Source organism: Heterodontus francisci, chromosome 19, assembly GCF_036365525.1.
Source record: "Heterodontus francisci isolate sHetFra1 chromosome 19, sHetFra1.hap1, whole genome shotgun sequence".
Lineage (NCBI taxonomy): Eukaryota > Metazoa > Chordata > Chondrichthyes > Heterodontiformes > Heterodontidae > Heterodontus > Heterodontus francisci.
The window spans coordinates 11,331,453-11,351,434 of NC_090389.1; the positions used below are offsets into that span (position 1 = coordinate 11,331,453).

Consider the following 19,982-nt stretch of genomic DNA (forward strand, 5'->3'; position numbering starts at 1 on the left):
CCCAGTTCTCACCACCACTTGGCCAATCTCAAACTGCTACAGTCAGCTTCAATGGCTCTAAACTAGGGAAAAGAAAATTAGGCAGGATTTCTGCCTCTAGTTGATATCCAGGAATTCCTGCCTGATAGTGTTTTCAATAGATCACAGCAGGACAACTGTCCTGCTACATATAAAAAAACCCTTGCTGAGTGAGGATGGGATTTGCTTGTGATGCCTCTCCCAGTCAAATAGGCTGTCAGAGGTGTTTCAGAACCTAGTGTCTGATCTTCACAGTTGTGGGGTGCGGGGGTGGGGGCTGGTGGTGATGGTGATAGGGGGGGTGGGGGGAGGTGGTGCAAGTTGTAGAATGGAGAAACTGCAAAAAAAAAGCAATGGAGTTAATGAATCCTTTTTCTGTTGAAAACCTACTGCATAGGAAGTTAATAAGTGAACCAGAGACAAACATTGGAGGAATGGTGCAATGAGATTGTGAAAAGGGGCATGCATTGACGTCTGAGTCCAAGGCAAACAACAGAGTATTAGGGTTCAGCAGGAAAGCAACATCAATGTATACAGCTGTACACGATGAAGTCTCTCCATATCCTGATCTTCATTTTAAGCATTGAGCTTGTGCTTGGTAAGTTAAACAAAACCTAGAGAGCTCAATTGGTAAATGGATTGCCCAGTGTGATAAAGAGTGGTCAGATAACAATGTCTCTCACTGTACTGTGTTGAGGTAAATTATCTCTTTATATTATGACTATTAGCTGATTTCCCGTGACAGAGTTTACAGTAAATTGTATTGCATACGGTTTCATGATTAGTGTGTTGTACTGTTTAAGGTAAGAACTGGGTTTTCCTCTTGGCAGTATTCTGACAGGGCAGGACATTCTGTCCACTCCACTGACAGTGCTGAAACCCAGATTCATTTCCCCCAGTTGAGGATAGGTTCCAGGTGGGTTCCTGCTACCAAGAAGGGGTCCATTGGTTGAACTATGGAAGCTGCTGGCCTTGCTGCAGCACAACGTGTTACATTAAATGGACAGAGGAGCCACACAGATGGTAAGAGCTGCAGCCTCGCAGGCTTCAGTAATCTACAAAGGAAAGTGAGTTGGGGCCATGTCGGAAAAAGAGGATGTTTCTACTAGGCCCTCTTCCTCCACTTTATGACATTGGGGCCATTGCTACGGCCTTCTTGTGCCGACTGTCATTTTGCAGCAGGCTGTCGTGGGGTGTGGGTAATGGTCAGACAGATGAGAACAGGGATGGGAGTAAGGGCTCTGCACCTCCAGCTTTTATATGTGGTGGGTTGGGGAAGGGGAAGAGGGAAATTTAGCTTTTGTGGGAAAGCAGTGGCAGACCTTTTCTGCTGCTACCATACCTGGTTTCAGATAGTTGGACAGTGGAGGAAAATCCAGTCCACAAACAGTGTACTGCGCTGCTGCTGCTGCTAAGGGGCAGCTGTGTTTAACTAGGCCTCTCTGTTTAAGCTCAAAGTCTATGTTATGTTGTATGTATGTTCATCTTTGGGTCATTGATTGTTTAATTGTTGATGAGGGAAGTCAGCACATTGATAGGTGCTTGTAAATTTACGGCTTCAGGTCAAATGAAATCTGCATGGAATGACCGTCAGTACCAGACGACTGGAGAGGGAGCCATGGATGCTCGAAAGCTGCCAGGGATGTAGGCGGCTTTCGAGTCACAGGCGGTGGCAGTGCAAGTCCCCTTCAACAACAACAACAATTTGCATTTATATGGTGTCTTTAATATAGTAAAACATGCCAAAGCACTTCATAGGAGCATAATCAAACAACATTTGACACCGAGCTATACAGGGAGACATTTGGACAGATGACCAAAAGCTTGGTCAGAGGGGTAGTTTTTAAGGAGCACTTTAAAAGGGGAAAGTGAGGTAAAGAGGTAGAAAAGAATTCAGAATTTACGGCAGCTCAAGGCTATAATGATGAAACATAGAAACATAGAAAATTGGAGCAGGAGTAGGCAATTTGGCCCTTCAGGCCTGCTCCGCCATTCAAAAAAGATCATGGCTGATCGTCTAATTCAGTACCCTGTTCCCGCTTTCTTCCCATATCCCTTGATCCCTTTGGCATTAAGAAATATATCTATCTCCTTAAATATATTTAATGACTTGGCCTCCACTGCCTTCTGCTCTAGAGAATTCCATAGGTTTGCCACCATCTAAGTGAAGAAATTTCTCCTCATCTCGGTTCTAAATGGCATACCCCGTATCCTGAGACTGTGACCCCTGATTCTGGACTCCCCAGCCATTGGGAACATCCTCCCTGCATCTAGCCTGTCTAGTCCTGTTAGAATTTTAGAGGTTTCTATGAGATCCCCTCTCATTCTTCTAAACTCTAGTGAATATTGGCCAAGTCGACCCAATCTCTACTCATACATCAATCCTGCCATCCCAGGTATCAGTCTAGTAAATCTTCTTTGCACTCCCTCCATGGCAAGAACATGCTTCCTCAGATAAAGAGACCAAAATTGCACACAATACTCCAGATGTGGTCTCACCAAGGGCCTGTATAATTCCAGTAAGACATCCTTGCTCCTGTACTCAAATCTTTTTGCAATGAAGGCCAACATACCATTCGCCATCCTAACTGCCTGTGCACCTGAATGCTTGCTTTCAGTGACTGGTGTACAAGGACACCCAGGTCTCATTGCACCACCCCCTTTCCCAATCTATCACCATTCAGATAATAATCTGCCTTTCTGTTTTTGCAACCAAAGTAGATAACCTCACGTTTGTCCACGTTATACTGCATGTGTTCACTTATCCAATTTGTCAAATCACATTGGAGCCTCTTTGCATCCTCCTCACAGCTCACATTTCCCACAGCTTTGTTTTGTCTGCAAACTTGGAAATGTTACATTTAATTCCCTCATCCAAGTCATTAATATATATTGTGAATAGCTGGGGCCTAAGCACTGATCCCTGTGGTACTCCACTATTCACTGCCTGCCACCCAGAAAAAGACCCGTTTATTCCTACTCTGTTTCCTGTCTGTCAACCAATTCTCAATCCATGACAGTATATTACCCCCAATCCCATGTGCTTTAATTTTGCACACTAACCTCTTATGTGGGATCTTATCAAAAGCTTTCCGAAAATCCAAATACACCACACCCACTGGTTCTCTCTTTATCTTTTCTACTAGTTACATCCTCAAAAAACTCCAGTAGATTTGTTAAGCATGATTTCCCTTTCATAAATCCATGCTGGCTTTGTCCAATCCTGTTTATGCTTTCCAGGTGTTCTGCTGTCACATCCTTTATAATCGAGTCTAGCATTTTCCTCACTACTGATGTCAGGCCAACTGGTCTGTAATTCCCTGTTTTTCCTCTCCTCCTTTTTTAGATAGTGGGGTTACATTTGCCACCCTCCAATCTGTAGGGACTGCTCCAGAGTCTATAGAATTTTGGAAGATGACCACCAATGCATCCACTATTTCCAGGGCCACTTCCTTTAGTATTCTGGGATGTAGATTATCAGGACCTGGGGATTTGTCAGCCTTTAATCCCATTAATTTCCCTAGCACTATTTTTTTTAATAATACTGATTTCCTTCAGTTCCTTCCTCTCATTAGACCCTTGGTTTCCTAACATTTCCTGGAGGTTATTTGTGTCCTCCTTTGTGAAGACAGAACCAAAGTACGTGTTTAATTGTTCTGCCATTTCTTTGTTCCCCCATTATAATTTCCCCTGTTTCTGACCGTAAGGGACCTACATTTGTCTTCAGTCAGTTTTTATGTTCCCTGCAAGTTTACTCTCATACTCTATATTCCCCTGCTCAATCAACCTCTTTGTTTTCCTTTGCTAAATTCTAAACTGCTCCCAATCTTCAGACTTGCTGCTTTTTCTGTCAATTTTATATGCCTCCTCTTTGGATCTGATACTATCCCTAATTTCTTTTGTAAGCCACGGTTGAGCCACCTTTCCGGTTTGTTTTTGTGCCAGACAGGAATGAATAATTGTTGTAATTCATGCACACGTTCTTTAAATATTATCCATTGCCTATCCACCGTCAACCCTTTTAGTAAAGTTCCCCAAGTACCATAGCCAACTCGCGCCTCATAGCTTCGTAGTTTCCTTTCTTTAGATTCAGGACCCTAGTTTTGGATTCAGCTACTTCACTCTCCATCTTAATGAAGAATTCTATCAGCTTGCGGTTGCTCCTCTCCAAGGGACCCTGCACAACAAGATTGTTAATTAATCCTTTCTCAATGCACAATACCCAGGCTAGGATAACCTGTTCTCTAGTTGGTTCCTCAACGTATTGGTCTAAAAAACCATCATGTACACACTCCAGGAAATCCCCCTCCACAGTATTATTGCTAATTTGGTTTGCCCAATCTATATGTAGATTAAAATCACCCATGATTACAGCTGTACCCTGATTGCATTTTTTATTTTTTTATTTTATTTTAGAGATACAGCACTGAAACAGGCCCTTCGGCCCACCGAGTCTGTGCCGACCAACAACCACCCATTTATACTAACACTACAGTAATCCCATATTCCCTACCACCTACACTAGGGGCAATTTACAACAGCCAATTTACCTATCACCTGCAAGTCTTTGGCTGTGGGAGGAAACCGGAGCACCCGGCGAAAACCCACGTGGTCACAGAGAGAACTTGCAAACTCCGCACAGGCAGTACCCAGAATCGAACCTGGGTCCCTGGAGCTGTGAGGCTGCGGTGCTAACCACTGCGCCACTGTGCCGCCCATATTTCTAATCTCATGTTTAATGCCATCCCTTACATCTCCACTACTGTTTGGAGGCCTATAGACACTCCCCCACCAATGTTTTCTGCCCCTTGGTGTTTCTTAGCTCCACCCATACAGATTCCACATGATTTTCTGAGCCAATATCCTTCCTCACTACTGCATTGATTTCCTTCTTTGAAAATCAAGATATGCGCAAAAGGCTAGAATTGGAGCAACTCAAAGATCTCAGAGGGTTGCAGAGTTGAAAGAGATCAGAGATACAGAGGGATTGCAAGCCAATGTAGGTCAGCGAGCTCAGAGTTGTTGGGCGAACAGGACATGGTGCCAGTTAGAATACTGGCAGCAAAGTTTTGGATAAGCTCAAGCTTATGGAGCATAAAAGGTGGGTGGCTGTCCAGGAAAACATTGGAATAATTGAGTCTAAAGGCGTGGCTGAGGTCTTCACAAGTGGATGAGCTGAGGCAGGGGCAGATGTGGACGATGTAATGAAGGTGGACATAGGTGGTCTTTGTGTCCAATATTAGCTGTGATTCCACGATTGGACAACATTTGCTAAATAATCCTCAGTGTGCTAAGAATGACGTTGACAACCAATTTAAGATTGTCAGTCGGGCTTGCAGTGCGGCGCATTTGCGCGTACTGGAAGCTACATATATTAATACACAGGGCCCTGTTCTTTGCAGACAGAAAGAACATGTACAAACATTGTGCCTGTTTCGGCTAAACAAAATAAGTGATCGCAATTCCCTGGTTCATTCCTCAAGACAGTGCCTTGACCAATCAGAGTCAAGCTGCCTGGCTTACATTTCAAACCAAGCTTGGCAGTTAACTGTCAGTCACCATAAAGTGGTGGATTCTCCATGGCAACACCTCTACCAATCAGAATTCACTTGCCAACCAATCAGCACTCTCCTCTCATACAGTATAAAGTTGCTGTTTTCTCTTACATTGGTATTCTTGCGGATTGTCCTGATGAGTGCAAGCCGAAAAGCTTCGACAAAGCGTCTCTATTTTCACTAATACTTAATTGTAAGATGTAGGTCAATTCAATTACAGACCAAGTTGGGAGAACAGATCTAAAACGGATTTCCAGCTCAGACTAGCTACAAAACCACACGGATATGAGGGTGTTTTCACAAGCTTCACAGATTTCATTAAGTTTTTCACAATAAACACATCGTGATACTCAGCTAAAGGCAGTGGTCAGCAGTTGTGTTTATGGTGGAACACCGGTCTGCAACCTCTGGTTAACTGGACACTTTGTCTCTTGATTGAAGTCTATCGCCTATCTTCTTCTTGATGCTGATGTGCACTTAATGTCTTAGAAATCCTTATTTTATACACTCTTCCCAGCTTGGCTCTGTGCTACATCAGGAAAAACCCTATTTCTGTCCATCTGATTGGTCAGTCATTACCTAATTGCCCTTCCATGATGGTACCTTGAGGCTGGTTTAGATCATTGTCATTTTCATTCGGGGGGGGGGGGGGGGGCTCCATATTCGTGCTTCCTTGCTGTTTATTCATTAAAAATTACCACTTAATGAGATTGATATGCGCTTGCCCCATTTCACAGCTATTTGGCTGCACATGTTTACGATTTTTACTGGTTAAAAGGCTAACAGCCTCCCTGGGGTAATCCACAGTCTAACAATTTTTAAATAAAGGGTCATTACATAGTCTGAATTAACTTTTTCCACCACTTCTTGACATGTCATGACTTGTACAGAACTTTTGTTAACATCACGCTTTGTGGTTACGTTACATATGGGATACAATTTTAACTGTTATGCTTAAGGATATGGCAACTAAGTTCTAACAGTCCCATAATAAAATAAACTCAGTCCTACAATGCACTTACTACAAACATAAATCAGTCCACTGGAATCTATATCTTCTCCCCTAATCTGAAACCTATGCTTTATATAAACTTTTCTTGTTTGCTTAATCGAGGACACCTGGGAGCACATTTTGGAGCCCAGATGGCCATAACCAGTCACTCCCCATGGTCCTATAGCACCCTATGTCTTTGGGAGTTGATGTACACTTGATCATGGACGTTTAACTATGTTCAGCTATAAGTCAACATTTGATTCACCCAGTTACAGCCTTCTCATAGAATCATAGAATGGTTACAGCACAGAAGGAGACCATTCAGCCCATCAAGTCTGCGTCAACTGTTTACAAGAGCAACTCCCCTAATCCTACTCCCTTCACCTTTTCCCTGTAACCCTGCAAATTTTTTCTTTTCACATAATTATCCAGTTTGCTGTTGAAGGCCTCAATTGAATCCACCTTCACCACGCTCTGAGTCAATGATTTCCAGATCATAACCACTTGTTGCATAAAAAAAGTTTTTCCTCATGTCGTTGTTGTTCCTTTTGCCAATCACCTTAAATTGGTGTCGTCTGGTTCTGGATTCTTCTGACAATGCAAACAGTTTCTCCCTATCTACTCTGTCCAGACCCTCATGAATTTGAACACTTCTATCAGATCTCCTCTTGATCTTCTCCAGTGAAAACAGCTCCAGCTTCTCCAAACTATCCACGTAATTGAAGTTCCTCATCCCTGAAACTATTCTCATGAATCTTTTCTGTACTTTTCTAATGCTTTCAGGTCCTTCCTAAAGTGTGGTGCCCAGAACTGGATGCAATACTCTAGTTGAGGCCGAACCAGTGTTTTATACAGTTTCATCATAACTTCCTTGCTTTTGTACTCTATGCCCCTATTTATAAAGCTCAGTATCCCATATGCTTTATTAACTGCTTTCTCAACCTTCCCTGCAACCTTTAATGATTTGAACACATATACCCAAAGGTCCCTCTGTTCCTGCACCCCCTTTAGAACTGTACCCTTTAATTTATATTGCCTCCTTTCGTTCTTCCTACCAAAATGAATCACTTCACACTTATCTGCATTAAATTTCATCTACCCCTTGTCTGCCCATTCCACCAGCCCATCTATGTCCTCTTGAAATTTATCACTATCTTCCTCACAATTCACAATACTTTCAAGTTTTGTGTCATCTGCAGATTTTGAAACTTTGCCCTGTACACCCAAGTCTAGGTTATTAAATATATATTTATGACACTGCACCTCCGAAGTGCATTTCCCAGGCACCATACCTCTGCTGGCAAACACAACACTAAGTTTAAGGAACAGTTATTTTTATCACATTAGGAACAGGAGTAGGCCATTCAGATACTCCTGTCTGTTCTCGTGTTCAATGAGATCGTTGTTGATCTGTATCCTAACTCCATCCATCTGCCTTGCCTCCATATCCCTTAATACCCTTGGCTAGCAAAAATCTCAGACTTAAAATTATTAATTGAGCTAGCATCTACTTTTGTGAGAGAGTGTTCCACAGTTCAGCCACACTTTGCATGAAGATATGTTTCCTAATTTCTCCAATGAGACATTAACACAAAGCCCATTCTGCTCTCTCAAGTGGGTGTAAAGATCCCATGACACTATTTGGAAAAAGAGCAAAGAAGCTATCCTTGGTGTCCTGACCAATATTTATTCCACAATCAGCATTACTAAAGAAAAACACATCTGATTATTATCACATTGCTGTTTGTGGGTGTTTGCTGTGTGCAAACTGGTTGCCATGTTTCCAACATCACAACCCCCTTGCCCCGTAGATACAGGTGCCAGGTCCAAGAGGACACTCAAGCGGAATGCCCCCACTATGCTAGGCAAGTTAGACCCTGCTCCCAGTTGCTCCTTCGGCTGTCCAACCAGCTCCATGCTCTGTGCTAAGCTATGCTACCGCTCACAATGGCTGACATTAGCAGTCAATGCTGACATCCCACTAAGCCACCACCTGGTTATAACTGACGAGCCCTGAAGCACCATTGTTCCCGTGCACCCGTGGAAATTTTTTTAAAAACTGATAACATTCGTTCATTGCCTGTTTTACAGATTTAATTACCTTCCTGCCTCATTCCAGCACAACATAGGAAATGCTTCTTACCATCAAACCCTTTGCGGGAGTTAGTGAACTGTTAATGGCCCAGTAGTGTTTAAAGAAGTAAAGGATCTTTCAGTAGTGCACAATATCTCAATTCATTTCAGACAAGTACACATCAAGGTGACATCTAACATCAGGATCTAACCCCATGAAACCCAAATGCAGCTAGGGGGACTTTTTCATGCATTTGTTGGTTCTCCTACATGGTGCTCCCCCTTTGCTGTCAGCTGAGGTGGAGGCAGGCTGCTGACATTTCTGCTCCATGGCTTTCAATGACAGTGGTAGTGGTGGTCATCCTCTAGCTGCATGAGGCCTGGAGCACCCCAGCATATTGAAGGCCTCCTCCACAGGTGCAGGAGTAGCCTCTGTCTCCACAGCTTCATGAGGCGCTGGTGCCACCGTCAGAGGGACTGAGGAGCTGCTGTCCATGCTGGAACGCCCTGAGTAGAGCCCACTGATGCTGCAGACAGCTGCTCCTCCACCTTTTCAGGCACATCTGTCCCTCCCTGCTCACCTGAGGAATCCGAGGACCTGGCAATGGTTCCAGGCGTCTCATCCATCACTCGCCCAACCTTTGCTCCACAGAGCTCATGGCAATGGTGATGGCAGGCAGGTCTGTGCACATCTCTGGCATCCACTGGGTGGTATGCTGGATAAGGCTCTTCATGAACATTGCCAATCTCCAATGGAAGAAGCCATGCGTGCACACACCAGAGTCATTGCAGCACTCACAGCCTGGCTGGACTGCTTCATCGTCTGCTCATGGGTGCGCACAGCCTCTGGAAACTCCGACAGATGTTCCCGCACCTCATGCTGCAGCTCCAGCACCTTGTGGATGACTCCAGTGGCATTTCATCAGCCTGAAGAAGAGCATCGCTGTGCCCTCCCAAAGTCCTCTGGGTGTGTGTGACCTCAGCTGTCACTGCCTCCATCACTTGCTCTGGTACATCTGTACTGTTCTCACCAGAATGTGACCCAGTGACAGTATCTTTGCCGGTGGAGGGCGCAGGAGAATAATGTTATAGTGCATCCTTTGAGGTCTCCTCCTCCGAGGTCGGGGAGGGGCTGTCTCTCTGGCTCGGTGCCTGGCGTTCTTGTCCATGTCCTGCAAGAATGATAAGACCAATGAGAGGGCTATATGTTTCCAACATGTCCTTCTAACTACTCATCATCTGCTGACAACACAACCACTAGGTGGCACAGAACTGGCAGATGCGCAAATGCAGCCTCATCCACTGAAACGTCACTGTCTGCAATGTCTCAGGCAGCTGCCAGTAATAAAGATGGCACTGGAGACATAGGTTTAAGGTGCAAGGGGCAAAGTTTAGAGGGGATGAGCGAGGAAAGTTCTTTACACAGAGGGTGGTGAGTGCCTGGAACTTGCTGCCGGGGGAGGTGGTGGAAGCAGGTACGATAGCAACGTTTAAGAGGCATCTTGACAAATACATGAATAGGATGGGAATAGAGGGATACTGTCCCCAGAAGTGCAGAAGTTTAGTTTAGTTTAGAGATACAGCACTGAAACAGGCCCTTCGGCCCACCGAGTCTGTGCCGACCATCAACCACCCATTTATACTAATCTTACATTAATCCCATATTCCTACCACATCCCCACCTGTCCCTATATTTCCCTACCACCTACCTATACTAGGGGCAATTTATAATGGCCAATTAACCTATCAACCTGCAAGTCTTTGGCATGTGGGAGGAAACCGGAGCACCCGGAGGAAACCCACGCAGACACAGGGAGAACTTGCAAACTCCACACAGGCAGTACCCAGAATTGAACCCGGGTCGCTGGAGCTGTGAGGCTGCGGTGCTAACCACTGCGCCACTGTGCCGCCCCTTAGTTTAGACAGGCATCAAGATCGGCGCAGGCTTGGAGGGCCGAATGGCCTGTTCCTGTGCTGTACTGTTCTTTGTTCTTTGTTGTTCACTGCTCAATTTGTCACAAAAACAAATGATACCCAAATCCCCTCAATGGCTGTGATCCCCACCTCCATCCTGCCCCCAGCAGTACCAGGGCGGCGCAGTGGCACAGCTCCAGCGACCCAGGTTCGATTCTGGGTACTGCCTGTGCGGAGTTTGCAAGTTCTCCCTGTGACCGCGTGGGTTTCCACCGGGTGCTCTGGTTTCCTCCCACAGCCAAAGACTTGCAGATTGATAGGTAAATTGGCCATTGTAAATTGCCCCTGGTGTAGGTAGGTGGTAGGAGATTGGTGGGTATGTGGTGGGGAATATGGGATTAATGTAGGATTAGTATAAATGGGTGGTTATTGGTTGGCACAGACTTGGTGGGCCGAAGGGCCTGTTTCAGTGCTGTATCTCTATGACTATGACTACCCTACTCCCTTCTGCCATTGCCACCTCGCTTCACCGCTCTCTCCTGCACCCATCTGCTCGCCGCTCACACTCTGCTGCCTTTGCTCAGCCACTCGCTCCTGCCTCGCCACTTCCCCACAACCTTGGCCATTTGCTCCCGTGTCACCACACCATCGCTCGGTTGCTTCTGTGGCTTGTTCCCCCGCCACTTCTTCAGGCGGCATTGCAGAGAGCGATCAGCCGAGGGGGGATGTGATGTGGCCAGGAGTGAGTGGCTGTGGTGGGGTGGGAAGCGGGAGTGGGTGCCTAAGTGGGGGAAGTGGCAAGGCGGGAAGCTAGTTGCCAAGGGAGGAAGCACCGTGGGCGAGAACAAGTGGCTGAGGGGAGGCGGGATGGAGCGGGAAATTAAAGCAACAATTGAGGTGGGGATGGCAGGAGGGAGTGGAGTACTGTTAGGGGGAATGGAGCCAGCAATTGCAGCTATTGAGGGGTGAGGACGTCATTGCATGGTGACGTCAGTGCATGCATTCATACTGGCAAGCTGACAAATGTTCGCATGCACGGATGATGTCTGCGATTGCTCTGCGTTTTCACTGTGAATATATATTTAGGTCTCAGCTGTGGCTCAGTGGTAGCATTCCTGCCTCTAAGTCGGAAAGTTGTAGAATCAAATCCTACTGTAGAGATTTAAGCATGCAATCTAGGCTGACATGCCAATGCAGTAACAGAGAATTTTCCCTTTCAGGTGGATGTTAATCACTCCACCATTGGTGACTGTGCCTTCAGTTGCCTAGGACTCAAGTCCTGGAATTCCCTCCCTACAGCTCTCTGCCTCTCCACCTCACTTTCCTCCTTTAAGATACTCCTTAAAACCTACCTCTTTGACCAAGCTTTTGGTCATCTGATCTAACACCTCCTTATGTGGCTCGGTGTCATATTTTAGTTTAGTTTTAGTTTAGTTTAGTTTAGAGATACAGCACTGAAACAGGCCCTTCGGCCCACCGAGTCTGTGCCGACCATCAACCACCCATTTATACTAATCCTACACTAATCCCATATTTCTACCACATCCCCACCTGTCCCTATATTTCCCTACCACCTACCTATACTAGGGGCAATTTATAATGGCCAATTAACCTATCAACCTGCAAGTCTTTGGCATGTGGGAGGAAACAGGAGCACCCGGAGGAAACCCACGCAGACACAGGGAGAACTTGCAAACTCCACACAGGCAGTAGCCAGAATTGAACCCGGGTCGCTGGAGCTGTGAGGCTGCTGTGCTAACCACTGCACCACTGTGCCGAGGGACTGACTATAACTACAGAACTATAATTCATCCACAGCTTGTCCCCATTCATTAGACAATGGAAGATGTGATGAGTCATTTTTATATTGGTGCTGTATTGGTTTTAATTCTGAGACTCCCCATGCCGATGAACTGGCTCACAGTATTTACACCGCTAAATGTGGCTCCCTTCTCCTGGCAGCATTTTGTTTTATAATGCTCCTGTGAAATTCCTTGGGATGTTTTATTATGTTAAAGGTGCTATATAAATGTATGTTGTTGTTATCCTTGTGCTGCTGTTTCTATCTCAGTCTGCATTTTTACTTTTCTTTCCTTCTTCCTTCTCTCAAAATCATTTTATTCTCTCTGTTATCTGTTTCTTTGTGTCCTTTCCCTCTGTCGGGAAGTGATGGAGGCACCATGCTCCATTTTGGATAGGGTTACAGGGAAATGTGGCCCTCATTGACTCCCTTCTTGCCCTCCTCCAAGCAGTCATGTTTCCCTAACAAGCATCTAGTCCGCTGCCCCTATGCTTTCTCTTTGCTCCCTCTCTTCACTTACATTACTACCCCTATCTCTTTCCCTTTTAATTATCCACTTAACCCTGGCATATTCACGCCAGCCTCACCCCCCACCCCCCAACTAACTCCACTGTCACCCACCTCTTCCTTAGCCTTCCATTCCCCAGACCCATCCCCAGCCTCCAGTCACCTCAAAGCGTGATGACAAGAGGCTGGAGATCTCCTCATTGACAAATTCCTCTCCTCTTCCCTCACTGCTTCCTTCAAAGACGCGTTGTTTTCTTTTAAACTTCAATTTTACTTGATTTTTAAAGAAAACGGAAGACTGCCTCTCGGGTGTTTTGGATTGGTAATTATCTTTTCTGCCAACAATACACAGACAAGATTTTGATTTTATTTATTTATTTAGAGATACAGCACTGAAACAGGCCCTTCGGCCCACTGAGTCTGTGCTGACCATTAACCACCCATTTATACTAATCCTACATTCCTACCACATCCCCACCTGTCCCTATATATTTCCCTACCACCTACCTATACTAAGGGCAATTTATAATGGCCAATTTACCTATCAACCTGCAAGTCTTTTGGCTGTGGGAGGAAACCGGAGCACCCGGAGGAAACCCACGCAGACACAGGGAGAACTTGCAAACTCCACACAGACAGTACCCGGAATTGAACCCGGGTCGCTGGAGCTGTGAGGCTGCGGTGCTAACCACTGCGCCACTGTGCTGCCCTGAAGGTAATTAGTTCACTTCAAAATTCAATTGGTGGTTTACTTTTAAAAATTGAACTAATATTAGCCTTAAGAAATACACACTCTCATCACATTCCTCTCTCTTTCTGACCTTAGTCTCCCTTTCTCTCTCTCTCAGGTTAATGCACCTCCTGGAGTTTATAGGACACAAGACAAAATCTCCAACAAATGTCTAATCAGTAAATTGGCATCGCTCTCTCTCTCTCTTTCTCTCTCTCAAACAAATTCTGTTCTTACAAAAAGCATTCAGAATAAATGTTATCTCAGTAAAGCTTTTGAAATTTATCCTTTAGCTTTTCTTCCAATAACTTTGTAAAGCAACTGAGCTAAAGAAACATATTTCATCATTACAAATCACCAAATGTTACTGATGATTCTGGGACATTAAGTACACTGCACACGCTCAGATTGTGCAATCCAATTTCGGCTGATAGCTCCAGAACTCTCGATAAAAATATCAATTCTTATTGCCCAAAGTCTTCAACTAATGTTCTATCGGGAAGGAAATCTGCTGTCCTTACCTGGTCTGGCCTACATGTGACCCCAGACCCACAGCAATGTGGCTGATTCTTAACTTCCCTCTGAAATGGTGTCAAGAGCAATTAGGGAAGGGCAACAAATTCTGACCTTGCCAGTGATGCCCAATCCCATGAAAGAATAAAAAAAATAAAAACTTTAATGAAGGTATTAAAATTCACAAAAGACAATCCAGTAGATTCATTTAATCATGCCATTGTGAAATATGTTCTTTTTGACTTTTTAAAATATTGTTTAAGCCGTTATTGTGGAAATTTGAGCATGCTAACTAATCAGGGACCTGTGCCAAAATTGGGAGAGCTGTCCCACAGACTAGTCATGCAACAGCCTGACACAGTCAACTGACGGAATCATATCGTACAACCAATGTCCCAGGCTCCTCCATCACCATCCCTGGATATGTCCTGACCCACTGACAGGAGAGACCCACCAGAGGTGCCTGTACAGTTGTATACAATAGGAGGGAGTGGTCCTGGTAGTCCTCAACATTGACTCTGGACCCCATGAAGTCTCATGACATCAGGTCAAACATGGGCAAGGAAACCTCCTGCTGATTACCACCTCCCTTAACTGATGAATCCATATTGAACACTATTTGGAAGAAGTACTGAGAGTAACTAGGGCACAGAATTTACTCTGAGTGGGGAACTTCAACGTCCATCACCAAGAATGACTCTGTAGGAGTGATCACTGTACAGTACTTGTGGAGATGAAGTTCTGTCTTTACACGGAGGATACCCTCCATCATGTTGTGTGGCAGTACCACTGTGCTAAATGGGATAGATTCAAAATAGGTCTAGCAGCTCAAAACTGGGCATCCATTTAGATTAGATTAGATTAGAGATACAGCACTGAAACAGGCCCTTCGGCCCACTGAGTCTGTGCCGAACATCAACCACCCATTTATACTAATCCTACACTAATCCCATATTCCTACCAAACATCCCCACCTGTCCCTATATTTCCCTACCACCTACCTATACTAGTGACAATTTATAATGGCCAATTTACCTACCAACCTGCAAGTCTTTTGGCTTGTGGGAGGAAACCGGAGCACCCGGAGAAAACCCACGCAGACACAGGGAGAACTTGCAAACTCCATGAGGTGCTGTAGGCCATCAAAAGCAGCAGAATTGTATTCAACCACAATCTGTAACTCCAAGTCCCGGCATATCCCTGACTCTACCATTACCATCAAGTCAAGAGACCAATCCTGGTTCATTGAGAAGTGCAGGACAGCATCCCAGGAGCAACACCAGGCATACCTAAAAATAATATGCCAACCTGGTGAAAGCTACAACACTGGACTACTTGTGTGCCAAACAGCAGAAATAGCATGCTATTGATGGAGCTAACTGATCCCAGAACCAATGGATCAGATCTAAAATAAAAACAAGAAATGCTGCATCAGGTCTGGCAGCGTCTGTGGAGAGAGAAGCAGAGTTAACATTTCAGGTCAGTGACGCTTCATCAGATCTAAGCTCTGCAGTCCTACCACATCCGGTCATGAATGGTGGTGGACAAATAAACAACTGACAGAAGGAGGAGGCGCCACAAATATCCCTATCCTCAATGACGGGGGAGCTCTGCAAGTGAGCGCAAAAGACAAGGCTGAAGAATTTGCAACTGTCTGCAGCCAGAAGTGCCGAGTTGATGATCCATCTCGGCCTCCTCTTGAGATCCCCAGTATCACAGATGCCAGTCTTCAGCCAATTTGATTCACTTTGCGTGATATCAAGAAACAACTGAAGGTACTGGATACTGCAAAGGCTATGGACCCTGACAACATCCTGGCTGTACTTCTGAAGACCTGTGCTCCAGAACTAGCCACACCCCTAGCCAAGCTGTTCCAGTACAGCTACAACACTGGCATCCACCCAACAATGTGGAAAATCTCCCAGCATGTCCTGTCAACAAAAAGTAGGACAAATCCAATCCGGCCAATTACCGCCCAATCAGTCTACTCTCAATCATCAGCAAAGTGATGGAAGGTGTCATTGATTACCCTATCAAGCAGCACTTTCAGCCTTTGTCCAAACATCAACAAAAGAGCTGAATTATAGAGGTGAGCTGAGAGTGACTGCCCTTGACATCAAGGCAGCATTTGACTGCGTGTGGCATCAAGGAGTCCTAGCAAAATTGAAGTCAAGGGAATCAGGGGGAGAACGCTCCAGTCGTCTCAGCCTCAGGACTTTGCTGCAGGAGTTCCTCAGGGTAGTGTCCTAGGTCCAACCATCTTCAGCTGCTTCATCAATGACCTTCCCTCTATCATAAGACCAGTTGATCTCCTGTGGTGCTGCACATGAGGTATTAAGACCAAATGCTATCTTAAGTGTAGCTTAAGAGAAGTGGTAAGGGTAATTAGCCTGGGGCATGCAGCATTACTGGGTCCCCATTTTAAATCCATATATTCTGTTCTTATTTTTATATATCCATTATAAATTTCTGCATCCACATTTATAATGGAAACTGCCTACGTAAACCTGCTGCACTGTAATAACACTCTACTGCTACATGTGGTGCTGTACTGCCTCCACTGGGTGGGGATGGTGTAATTACAACTTTCATTCATGCAGTTTCCATTATAATGCAGATTTTAAAAAATTCTTTCACAGGATATGGTGCAGTGGTTAGCACCGCAGCCTCACAGCTCCAGCGACCCGGGTTTAGTTCTGGGTCTGCCTGTGCAGAATTTGCAAGTTCTCTCTGTGACCGCGTGGGTTTCCGCCGGGTGCTCCGGTTTCCTCCCACAACCAAAGACTTGCAGGTTGATAGGTAAATTGGCCATTGTAAATTGCCCCTAGTGTAGGTAGGTGGTAGGAGAATGGTGGGGATGTGGTAGGGAATATGGGGTTAATGTAGGATTAATATAAATGGGTGGTTGTTGGTTGGCACAGACCCGGTGGGCCAAAGGGCCTGTTTCAGTGCTGTATCTCAGATGTGGGCGTCGCTGGCTGGACCAGCATTTATTGCTCATCCCAAATTGCCCTTGAGAAGGTGGTGGTGAGCTGCCGCCTTGAAATGCTGCAGTCCTTGGTGTGTTAGGAAGTTCCAGGATTTTGACCCAGCGACAGTGAAGAACGGCGATATAGTTCCAAGTCAGGATAGTGTGTGGCTTGGAGGAGAACATGCAGGTGGGGGTGTTCCCATGCATCTGCTGCTCTTGTCCTTCTAGGTGGTAGAGGTCGCGGGTTTGGAAGGTGCTGTTGAAGGAGACTTGGTGAGTTGCTGCTGTGCATCTTGTTGATGGTACACACTGCTGCCACTGTGCATCGGTGGTGGAGGGTGTGAATGTTGAAGGTGGTAAATGGGGTGCCAATCAAGCGGGCTACTTTGTCCTGGATGGTGTTGAGCTTCTTGAGTGTTGTTGGAGCTGCACCCATCCAGACAAGTGGAAAGTATGTAGGAATTTGTAATGGATACGGTTGACAGGAGGTGTGCACTGAGGTAAGATTTTTAATATATAGATAAATGAGCCCTGTAACATTGGCTGCTTATCTTGGAATAGTTCAGTTTCCTCTAACTCTCAGATTACCACCAAGTTGGTGGTCTTGTGGAAATTGAAGGCAGCAAGATGCACAATAAGTGTAATTTGGCCAATAAAAATCAGGTAGGCCAAGCACATCGATTCAAGAAGTTCAGATATTTAAGTATAAAAGCAGCATTAGGTTTGACATTGTAAAGGTTATCCTGTGTGGAGCAATACATAGCAGCTGTTTATTATCAGGGTAAAGGTTACTCATTAACTCCAAGAAAATGTTTATTCGTTAAAGTAAGGGTTTCTCACTGTGTAATTCTGGAGTTCCTGCTCATTCAGCTGGGTAAGGGTTACTCACTCTGTAACTGCACAGAGATCCTGTTTATTCAGCAGGGTAAGGGTCACTCACTCTGTAACTGCACAGAGTTCCTGTTTATTCAGCAGGGTAAGGGTCACTCAGTCTGTAACTGCACAGAGTTCCTGTTTATTCAGCAGGGTAAGAGTTACTCACTCTGTAACTGCACAGAGATCCTGTTTATTCAGCAGGGTAAGGGTCACTCACTCTGTAACTGCACAGAGATCCTGTTTATTCAGCAGGGTAAGGGTCACTCACTCTGTAACTGCACAGAGATCCTGTTTATTCAGCAGGGTAAGAGTTACTCACTGAGCACTGGGGACATGAGATTGAGTTATATAAACATAGAATTAGGTTAGTTGTCAGGGGGCACTTCTTTTCACAGAAAGTTGTCCACCTATGGGACAAGTTGCTAACATGTAATGTGGGTGCAGATTCACTGCAAACATTAAGAAAGGAACTGGATAAGTTCCTGAGAAGGTAGGGGATATGTTTCTCAATCACCTTGGTCATCTGGAACTTGTTTCATTGCATTTGGAGGTTGGAGAGAAACTAGCAACTTGACAGTTCTTTCCTAAAATGGTCTGAGATAGGTGAGATTACCTCACATCAGCAGATGCCGTATTGGTGGGGTCTTAGAGTCATAGAATCATTTATGGCACAGAAGGAGGACATTTGGCCTATCGAAAGCAAACCAGTCAGTCCCATTCCCCTGCTCTATCCCCATAGCCATGCACGTTTATTTCCCTCATGTGCCTATCCAATTTCCTTTTGAAATCATTCGTTGTCTCTGCTTCCACCATCCTTGTAGGTAGTGAGTTCTAGGTCGTTACCAATCGGCGCATAAAAAGGTTCTTCCTCACAGCTCCCCTGCATCTCTTGCCAAAAACCTTAATTCTGTATCCTCTAGTCCTTGTACCATCTGGGAACAGCTTTTCTTTGTCTACCTTATCTAAACCTGTCGTAATCTTGTACACCTCTATCAAATCTCCTTTCAAGCACCTTTGCTCCAAGAAGAACAACCTCAGCTTTACCAACATAAGTTGTAGCTAAATTCCCACATCCCTGGAACCATTCTGGTAATTCTCCTCTGCACCCTCTCAAGGACCTTCACATCCTTCCTGATGTGTGGTGAACATCACCGGACACAATACTCTAGCTGTGGCCTAACCGGAGCTTTATAAAGGTTCAGCATAACTTCCCTGCTTTTGTACTCAATACCTCTATTTATGAAGCCCAAGATCCCATATGCTTTGCTAATTACTCTCAATATCCTACAATCTTCAAATATTTATGCAAATAAACCCCCAATTCCCTCTGTCCTTGCATACCTTTTAGAATTGTGCCATTAAGTATATATTGCCTCTCCCTATCCCTTCTGTTAAAATGCATCACCTCACACTTCTCTCTACTAAATTCCATTTGCCACTTCTCTGCCCATTCCTATTGTAGTCGACTGGCATCATCCTCACTGTTTGCCACACTTCCAAGTTTGGTGTCATTGGCAAATTTTGAAATTTTACTTTGTATTCCAACATCCAAGTTATTTATATATATCAAAAAGCAGTGGTCCTATCACTGACATTTGGGAAGCACCACTATCTACCATCCTTCAATCTGAAAAGAAGCCATTTACCACGACCCATTGTTTTCTGACCTTAAGCCAATTTTTTATCCAAGCTGACACTGACTCTCCTATTCCATGAGCCTCAAGTTTGTTAACCAGCCTTTTATGCGGTATTTTGTCAAATGATTTCTTAAATTCCATATCGACTACATACGCTGCAATTCCTTCACCAAATTGTGTAACAGGCTCGAGGGGCTGAATGGCCTCCTCCAGTTCCTGTGTAACAGGTTCGAGGGGCTGAATGGCCTCCTCCAATTCCTGTCTAACAGGCTCGAGGGGCTGAATGGCCTCCCCCTGTTCCTATGTAACAGGCTCGAGGGGCTGAATAGCCTCCTCCAGTTCCTGTGTAACAGGCTCGAGGGGCTGAATAGCCTCCTCCTCTTCCTGTGTAAC

The 19,982-nt window shown here is 45.1% G+C and overlaps 1 protein-coding gene across 1 annotated transcript in view; it reads left to right on the forward strand.

Annotated features, from left to right (window-relative positions):
* The first annotated feature begins 450 nt into the window (after positions 1-450).
* mst1 (macrophage stimulating 1) overlaps positions 451-19,982 on the forward strand; it is a 194,409-nt gene continuing 174,877 nt past the window's right edge. Inside the window, exon 1 of the mRNA XM_068051375.1 lies at positions 451-616. Within this exon, the coding sequence (XP_067907476.1) occupies positions 565-616 (52 nt within the window). The 5' untranslated portion in view covers positions 451-564. The remainder of the gene's footprint in view (positions 617-19,982) is intronic.